General features: G+C 40.4%; 1 protein-coding gene across 2 annotated transcripts in view; it reads left to right on the top strand.

The window, feature by feature from the left end:
* csdc2a (cold shock domain containing C2, RNA binding a) overlaps nucleotides 1–8,402 on the top strand; it is an 11,276-nt gene extending 2,874 nt beyond the window's left edge. The window contains exons 2-5 of one of the 2 annotated variants that reach the window (XM_080455238.1): nucleotides 1,925–2,112; nucleotides 3,264–3,386; nucleotides 5,818–5,866; nucleotides 7,807–8,402. In XM_080455238.1, the coding sequence (XP_080311364.1) occupies nucleotides 1,931–2,112; nucleotides 3,264–3,386; nucleotides 5,818–5,866; nucleotides 7,807–7,848 (396 nt within the window). In that variant the 5' untranslated portion in view covers nucleotides 1,925–1,930 and the 3' untranslated portion in view covers nucleotides 7,849–8,402. Of the gene's footprint in view, nucleotides 1–1,924; nucleotides 2,113–3,263; nucleotides 3,387–5,817 lie in introns of both variants that reach the window. The other variant, XM_080455237.1, reaches the window with a different exon arrangement.
* Nucleotides 8,403–10,000: the final 1,598 nt, after the last annotated feature.

The raw sequence follows: 10,000 nt of genomic DNA, 5'->3' as shown, positions 1-10,000 counted from the left end.
ATTTACAGGTACAAAATAGGATTATGAGAGAGATTAAATGGTGTCAATCCACATACCTATACCTCATTCTTGCTGTATTGATTGCTTGTAATGCCTGTGATAATAAATAATGCTGCTGCTGTGTGGCATTGCGGTGGTGGCATGGGCCTGACTGGGTGATGTACAATACAGTACAGCATTGGTTCTCAAAGTGGAGTCCAGGGGTACCAGGGGGTCTCCAACAAAAATAGTTAATAAAGCGTCACAATCATTTTAATCCCTTTATCCATATTTTATACTTTGGCAAATTTGTATATTTGTCTTTGAATATATATATTTTTAAATCGACCATTTGTAACTCAAATCTTTGCTTCTGTGGGTCCCTGGAACAGAATATTTTGAGATGGGGGTCTAAATACAGGGGGTCCTTGACATGAAAAAGTTTGAGAACCACAGCAGTACAGTATGTGTTAGGGGAGGTGCCCACTTCATAGCGCCACTGCCAGTTAGCTACCTCCCTTTCCTCTATGACCCATGTTGAGCTTTCTGCCCTGTATTGTATGTGTGCATATGTATTGTTTTGATAAGCTTTGCTTAAAAGAGATTTCAACAATCCATTTGAAATTCTCCTTTTTCAAGAAAGAAAATTATAAGCATTCAATATTTCGAATAAACAGAATCGTAATTTTGTCAACCAGGGACTCTGACCCCAGATAAACTGCTTTCAAATTACAAATGCAGTGTTATTTTGCATAATCATTACTGTCTCCATTAAAAATGCCACATTTTGCTACCGTTTCGCACCTAATTGAGAACCACAACCATGCATTTTGAGCACTTTGGTGCTCAAAATGGTCGCGCTCAGAGCAATGACCAATACAACAATGGATGTTGGTAAAGTGTGATGAACCACACTGCAGCCCAAGAGAAGCAGAATCATTATTTGGATTGTCTTGGGACATTCTCAAGACCATATGATATCACATCCTGATGCTGTGTTAATCACATTGCTTTGTTGTTATTTTTCACTCACAGTGTCTTCCAGCCTTTGTGTGTGCATTTGTGTGTGTGGTTATTATTTTCTGTGACCCCAAAGGACCTAATCGCCATGTACCCTTCTCATTCTGTCTGCCCGTTGATTTGAATCCCTTATCTTTCCATTGCTCTCTCGCTTCCTCTCACATAATTCAATTTAAGAAGCTCTCTTGGCACAAATAAGATTGGCAAAGTATTGTTTCAAAACACGAAAACATCTCATATCCCTCTCACCCCTCTAACCTCCCTCCCACGCTCTCCTTCTGCCTCTCTCTATCTCCCCGACTCCCTCCACCCCCTTTTCTCAATCTCTCTCCCTCTCTGATTCCCTCTCATCTTTTCTCAGCTGTTCTCTCTCTTTATCATGTCCTCTGACATCACAGGAGATGTCATCACTTCCTCTTCCCCTTCACAAAGTTTGTCCCTCTTCCCTCTCTGCTTGTTTGATGAACCTTAATATAAAGTCTTCCCTCACTTTACTTACACCTCTCTCTCTGTCTCTCTCTCTCTCTCTCTCTCTCTCTCTCTCTCTCTCTCTCTCTCTCTCTCTCTCTTTCTCTCTCTCTCTCTCCCCCTCCCTCCTTCCCCCCTACCTCCCTCTCCCTCCCTCTCACTTACTGTCTCCTTCTGTCCCTCACTTATTTCTTTCTTTGTCTTAATTCAATTCAAGAAGCTATAATGCCACAAAACGTCATTCTCATATCAGCGCACGTGCACAGCCGCTTTCATCTGTGTCTCTCCCTTTTATCTTTACCGACTCTCTCTCTCTCTCTCTCCTTGGTTTCAAAGAGATACCAAAACCACTGAGCCACAGATATCACATGCAGTGCACCGTTCCCTAAGTTCTGTACCCAAGTCAAATTAAACAAATCCATCCTACATCCCTTCCTTCTCCTAACCCCTCCAACAGCAGGAGATGGCTGACCCGGACCCCCCTTCGCCGGCCGCCGCCCCCCTGCCCTCACCCCAGATCCCCTTCCAGCTCTCTTTCCCCTTCCTGAGGGAAGGCAGCCGCGTGTGGGAGAGGGACAGGAAACCACCTCTGCCAGGGGAGCTGCCCAGCCCCCTGCCCACCAAACGCACACGGACGTACTCAGCGTGAGTAGCAAGTAACAAAATGAATGTGTGTGTGTGTGTGTGTGTGTGTGTGTGTGTGTGTGTGTGTTGATGTGCCGTGGCTGACCTGTCACTCTTGGTTCACTAAAACCCTAAAGTCCAGTTTATAGACGACATACACAGAAATTACCGTTCACATGCGCAAGGCATCTTTATTAACAAACAAGGGAGATTCCCTCTATACTATGTGAATAAAAGAACAGCAAATTAATGATATTAAAACAATACTGAAGTTCTTATCTATCACATTCAGTATATCAACGCTGTGGCTATCAAGGCCTTCCTTCTTACTGGAGCACAGCTACTGTGCTCCACACTCTATAAAGTAAAGGTTGACGGCCCAAGGTTCCACAATGGACCATCAGTGTGTGTGTGTGTGTGTGTGTGTGTGTGTGTGTGTGTGTGTGTGTGTGTGTGTGTGTGTGTTGCCAGGATTTGCATCAGAGTTTTAGATTTCTATTATTCTTTCTGAAAGATGTTTTTCTTTTCATCTGCGCTTCCATCTCCCTGATGCGCTCTCTCTCTCTCTCTCTCTCTCTCTCTCTCTGTCTTTCTTGCTCTCTCTACCAAATGGACCCAAATGGACCCGTTAAAGGTCATTTCGGTCAATGTTTACGCTGTTAAATTAAAACTGCAATCCATAAAACATTTTATCTGTATGTTAGAGTATGTCTTTCAGATCCTGTGATCAGGTAGGACCACTAGCGGTTGTCAGGAGGTATTGCATGAAGCTCAAAGCGTAATTTAAGTTTATTCAACTAAAATCAGGCGCAAAGAGCTTTATGAGCGTGACATACAGAATAACATTATATAGTATTAGTGCATGTTGCATTAAAGGGATACTTCACTTTCACATAAAATAAACATTAAAAAAAAATATTTAAAAAAAATGAAAGAAGTTATGGCAAAATAAAGGCCCCCTCACACATTAGTAGGACACTCTAATGCGTGAGGGGGCCATGAATTTTCCATTACTTTTTTCATTTATTTTTAATATATTTTTTAAATGTTTATTTTATGTGAAAGTGAAGTATCCCTTTAAAATACAAAAAAACTGACATTTAAATAATTCCAAATTAAATGATGTCCCCCTCCCCTCCTCTCCCCTTCTCTATGTGTGTGTCTCCGGACAGTACGGTGCGGGCCAGATCTGGCTCGGTGTTTAAAGGAGTATGTAAGAACTTTTGCAGGTCACAGGGTCATGGCTTCATACACCCTTCCAATGGTGGAGAGGACATCTTCGTCCACATCTCTGAGTGAGTGGCAGGACTCAATCATAATCACAATCAATTTATTGTCCCATCATGGATTTACAGGTGCATAGCACAAAGCCCAAACAGTGGTTCGGGACCCATCTTTGGGTCACGGACCAATTTTTATGGGTCGCGAGTAAATATCTCCTTTTTTCCGTTTCCTACGTTAAAAAATATTATATTTAAAGTGAAAATAGTGAAAATAGTAGATCTGCAAGCTCACAATGTGGCGCGAAGCGACGTGTTGTGAGCTTGTATATTTGCTATTTTCACTAGTTTGGGTCCAGGGCAAATGTCTTTTTCGTTTTTAGAACAGGCAGGTCATGGGCATCACATTTACATTAAATTAGTACATTTCAAGTGTTACACTCATTATGTTGTGGACCTTTCAGTCCAGAGGAGAGGGGTCCTAATCTAAAGCAACTTCAGTCTTTTAGAAAGTTCTCAGTTTGTTTCTCCTTAATGGTAAAGCCCATGGTAGTTTGCCAGCAGATATTCCAATGATTCATTCCTAATTCTAACAGCATGGTGGACAGGTCTCCAAATATTGCAGAAACCTGGGCAAATTTCTAATTTCTCTTTTGGGTCTTGAGCTAAAGAGTTTGTAGTTTTCAGAAAAGGGAGGAAGAATAGAGGAGAGAGCAATGAAAAAAGGGTAGAAACAGGTCAGGTCTGAGCTATATACATAATGTAAGCATAGATAGTAGGAAGAATGTACATGAGGTTAGACACGCGGTGCAGCAATAAGGTGAGGTTAAAAATAGCAGCAAGAGTTCATAAGGTGCAGCAGAACAGTGACAGGCAAAAGAAAAGTAAAAAGAAAGTTTATTCTGATTCTGAAAACACACTTTTAAACACACATTTTCAATGGTGCCAAGGTAATTCATAAACAATGCTTAATAGTAAAAGTGTAGGAATTGACAATGAGAGAAAAATTAAACTATAAGAACAGTGTACTAATTAGAACAATTACAAATGAAAAGTAATGACTGTTACAATAAATAATATATTAACAATTAAACCTAGGAATGGACTAAACTGTAATAATGAGGTCAATTTACAGCATGAAGCATATTTTAAGCATATTCAAAGTATGTGGGGCACAGTAACAGAAAACAGATCTTCCTAACTCTGTGGAGATGTCTGTAAACAGGTACAGTGGCTGCCACCATTCCAAGAGAGTAAAATAGCTTATGAATAAATAAAAACAAATGCTGATCCCTCCTTACCGATAGAGCAGTGTTTTTGGTATACAGTAGTAGGCAATGGGTGTGTCCCATATCTCCAGTAATTAATCTTTAATGCGGAGTGATACTGCATCGAAAGTTTTGAGAGTTGAACAGGCCGTCTACCCATAAATAACATCCCGGAAGATTGGATGATAATTATTTAATTCAGATAAGATTGAAAATATGAGTTATATATTCAGAAATTAGCTGAGCTTATATCAAAGCAAATGGTTGCAGTTTGTCGTCACCCATTGATTCTCGTTCATCAATAATGCATAAGGCATAAGCTACCATCCTATATAGACAGTATTTATTCTGAGTAAGACCATTATCAACATAGGCAGGTAGAGGAGTGCTAGAATTGTTTGAGTCCAATTTGACTATTTTTCTGAATTTACTGGGGTGATCTAGAGGAATTTGTGAAAGAGAGCAGATAATAGTTTTGGCTTTTCTGACAGCAGCAGTGCACAATATTCCTCAACTGTCTAAAGGCAAGCCAATGATAAGGGTCTTTGGTGCACCTAACCAGAGCCCATTTGTCTCTGAAATAAAATAAAGTAGACAGCTCAGCTGAGAACCAGGTTGTGGAGTTATTTTGTTCTAGTCTGTTTAAAAGATTCGATGCGTTTTCCTCTTTTTCACATTTCTATAGCAAACATTCGGACAATGGTCAGTAACAAAGTGAAAAACACCACAGGCAGGACATTTCTCTGGTCTGTTTCGGGGTTCGCTTCCTGGCAACTTCTCCGACTTGGCCAGGCACTGCAATGAACACATTTGGCAGCTTTCATGGGTGGGAAGCTGGCAGAGGATGGTGTCCTTGTCATTGCATGGCGACTCCATTTCTATCAGAGGAGACGTGGTTGTCTGCATCCTCCCCAGGCCAACAGTGGAGGTTGGAGGTGACATTGACTGCAGGAGACATGGGTCCCCCCATGTCTCCTGCAGTCAATGTGATGACTAAAGCTGGAGTGGAAAGAAAAAAAAAGGAGAGAGAGAGTTGAGCACAATATTCAAATTCTATAATAAAGAATTGTGTGTTCAAAACTGTTCAAAGATATCTAACAGAAATATATGCTCTAACATATGCTTATAGTACTTTGTAAATTGGCTTAAGAGCTTCATCCAAACGCATTCATGTCATCATCCAAACCCTCATACCCCCACCCTTCTGGTCCGATCTCTACCCTGTGTGTCCCCAACAGCATCGATGGAGAATACGTGCCAATGGAAGGAGACGAGGTCACATACAAGGTGACTCACATCCCACCCAAGAACCAGAAGTTCCAGGCAGTGGACGTGGTGATCACCCACTTGAACCCAGGCACCAAACACGAGACCTGGTCAGGCCAGATCTTCAGCTCCTAGACCAGGGCTGGGAGGAGGGGGTTTGGGTGGTTAGGTTTTGGGGTGCCTTTCGGTCAGGTGGTAGTGCTGGGGAGTGAGGGAACAGGGTTTTGGGGTAATGCCGTTGAGAATGGTCAGAGGTCATGTTGTGATGGGATGAGCTGGCTTTGGGGGATTGGCTCGGGCCTCTGGGAAAAGAAAAGGAGGTTAGGTGAAGAGAGTCTGGGTTTAACGTGGAGGCTTACTGTTGTATCTTTCACATTGGTGGAAGTAATAGGTTGTGGTTTATCGGGTGATGGTGAAAGGTGCTCTATAAGTATGTTTTGGGACAGGTTTGCTAGTGTGTATGTATGCGTCTAGTATGTGTATGTGAGTGTGTATGCCACACATGTGACGTTTGCATGTGTATTTGGGAAGACTGGTGGCTTTTGTACGGCTACAGGTAGACATCTCAGAGGCTGAATGGTTGTTGGGGGTTTAGTTCCAAAATAAGAGGAATAACCTTCCCTTAAACACTGCAGCACTATAATATTTGATCTTTTTGCCGAAGTTTGACATCCATTATGTTGTAGCCAACACCAATGACAGTCATCCATTACAGTGGTAGAGAGTGGGGTTGGATTATGAAGATAGATGAGGAAAAAGGAATGGAGGGAAAGAATAGAGGGAAGGGGCATAGGAAACTGACAGATGATGGAGTAATTGTGTGAAGATGTATTTTGGCAGAGATGCAGCTATTATGCGTAACATGATATAAAGTATTTGTAGGGGAAGACCGTTGTTGAAGTCAGTGTTGGCAAGTTTTCACAAGGGTGATCTGCTACTACTGTACATATGGGTGTTTCAGAGGTCAGTTCAGTAAAACCAGAGTGTAGACACTGCAAAATCAGATGCTGAGGTTGCAAAGTGATCCGATTTAAGGTAAAGGCCAGGGCAGGTTTGGTTTAATGAGCTGAACCCTAGCATCCCTATTCTGGGACGGACTTTCTGTGACAATAGCCGACCTACAAGCTCACAACGTATCACAACACGACGTGTTGGGAGCTTGTAGATCGGAGTCCAGTAGGTTTCATGCGACATGGCAAACGACTGTGAAAACAAACAAATAAACAAAAATCAACAACACGTGTCCTAAATTATGAGTTTGTAATTATTATTATTCATTTATTGACGTATTTATTTTCATTTGTAACTACCATGATGATAGTTAGCTAATTTAAGCTAAAAGTCAAAATTGGTATTATTTGTTTGTTTTATTTGTGCTAATCTAGGCCTGTTTATGTACACACTATTCACTCTAATGATGCTGCCTTGTTGAAGCCCATTTCAGCTGTTCTATATCACATGTAGAAGGAAAAAGCCAATCCTTGTTTCCGTTTTTTCTATTTATAATGATGATAATCGAAAAGAAATGAAAATGTTACTTTTGGAAATCCACACATTCTGTACCATTTGTTGTGTTTCATTATCTTAGAATGTGACTATTATTTTTCCTCATGCAGTAACAGTATGTAGCTGGAGCCTTCTTGAAATGTGTCCATGTCACGTTTCTATGCATCTCTAATCACACCTTTAAGTCATCACCATGATTGTGATTAAATCAGTGGTGGACAACTGCAGTACTTGAGTCAAAGCATAGATACTCCTGGTCAAACATTACTCAACTACAAGTGAAAGTTGCTCTGTCAAAGTTGTACTTGAGTTAAAGTACTTGCTTTTAAATCATCATAGTGAGTACTTTTTTGCTTTTAAAAATACGTCGTATTCAGAAGCACATGCTTTTAAAAATACTTAAGTGTTCAAAAGTACAAATGACAAAGTACATTTTCTTTTTAATATCGATTCAGATGTTCCCGAAATTATCAAATGGGCCTGGACGTTTGTCGTAACCGTCTGGGCACGACAGCGTGTCGTGGGTTCGACTCCAGAACCCGACGACCTTTGCTTCGTGTCACCCCCCCCATCTCTCTCCCCATTTCCAGTCAGTCTACTGTTCCTATCAATAAAGGCAGAAAAGCCCAAAAGAATATCTTTAAAAAAAAAAAAATCAATTATAGTGAAAATAGCAGATCTACAAGCTCACAACGGGTTACGTCGCATTGTGAGCTTGTGTAGTGAGTCAAAAGTATGATATTTGTCTTTGGAAATGTAGTCGAGTAAAAGTCATAAGTATCCAAAAATACTAATACTCAAGTAAAGTACAAATACTCAAAAACTTTACATAAGTACAGTACTCAAGTAAATGTACTTCGTTACTGTCCACCACTGGATTAAATCATACATTAATGTACTGTAGCTTGATTTATTTGCCGCAGATACATTAGTTTTGAGATTCAATTGTGATCGCAAGCACTTTTATTTACCGGTATTTATTTTTGGTCAAATCACTGTGACACTGTATTTTGTCATTAAAATCAAATTTGAATAAAAACTTACTACTGTACTCAGTGCTGTGTGGCAATTTTTTTAAATTCTATTCTATTCCTTTTTATTCTGTTCTATATAGCTTTTTTAAATCACCATATGTTTTCAGAGATTCACCAGTCGGTCTAAAAAAGTATACACATTTTCTATTATGGGAATCTCACTCTTAATTTCTGAAATAAATGTAAAATGTATTGATACATAGGACAACATATTGTGTTTTAGATACATACATACATACATACATACATACATACATACATACATAGTATATAGTATATAATATAATATGAGTATATAATATGAGTAGTTAGTAATATATGAGTATAACGAGTATAGTTTATTAATCGACTGTATATTTACAAAAAAATGGGGATACAATTTTATAAATGTTATTATATGATTAGATCCTAGATCTAACCAGCCCTGTTTCCTCCTATCGTTGAGATGGTACCTCTCCTGTACTGCCCTGCCCTGTAGAAGCAGGCTTGGTGAGCTCCATAGAGGGCATTGGAGGACAAGTAATCTGCAAACTGCTGTTGAAGTTTCATTGGTTGCTGAAGCATTAATAAATGACTGCCCCCTGTAGGATTCAAAGGAACTGGGTCAACGAGAAAAGTCATGTGAAAGCCCTATGCCAGTCTCACTGGGGTTATATTCATACTTCTTGTGTAACTGGGATTTTCAGCTCTTGTGCTGGCTTCATGGAATAATGCGTTTTTTTTATAGACTGTACTTTAGATGTGGAATATGCAAAATACTTTAGATGACGCACGCACGCACGCACGCACGCACGCACGCACGCACGCACGCACGCACGCACGCACGCACGCACGCACGCACGCACGCACGCACACACACACACACACACACACACACTCACACTCACACTCACACACACACTTACTTCTGTTGCCTTTGAGCTTTGTTCCCGTCACATGTCATTGTGATGAATGAGTTGTATCAGTGTTTCACAGAATGGGTGTGGGAAATTTTAAATCACAGTCTGTTCATTTTATACTGTGCGTGCGCGCGCGCGTGTGTATACTTGTAAGATAGTAGAACCTGGACCAGTCTAACTGTTCACTGTTCCATTCATCCTGGTCATACATACACACGGCACAAGTTCAAATAATCATGGCTAGGCCTACAATGCAAGTCCAGGGCGGTTGCCAGGAATATTGGCCCCATGAAAAGATATGATACTTCAGTCCATCTGACATCTGACATTACCATTGTGGGGCACCGTATAGCCTTGGACTCCAAGGATCATTATTGCTTCCCTTGTTGAATAATACGTGGAATGGTTCAGTCAATTTGGAGGACGATGTATTGTTGTATTGAAAGGGGGGTAAGAACAAAAAGAATGGGAGGACAGGGTGGCTTGCCGATTTAATAACCTGTAATACAGTTACAATACCTCACGAGTAGAATACAAATGAAAAATTATTCAAAATAATTATTTTGTATCTGAGAGTTGGTGTAAATTCACACTTTTACTTTGATACAGTGAATGCATCTCACACCAACAGTCACCAGATTGTACATTCCTATATTTCTATGTTAGATTGATTTGTATTTCTTACTTTTCCGTGTTAAACCTGAGAGCCACGAGTC

Source organism: Gymnoscopelus braueri, assembly GCF_963280865.1.
Source record: "Gymnoscopelus braueri genome assembly, chromosome: 17".
Taxonomy (NCBI): domain Eukaryota; kingdom Metazoa; phylum Chordata; class Actinopteri; order Myctophiformes; family Myctophidae; genus Gymnoscopelus; species Gymnoscopelus braueri.
Note: the sequence above shows the minus strand (reverse complement) of the source record. Positions and strands in the feature narration are given on the sequence as shown.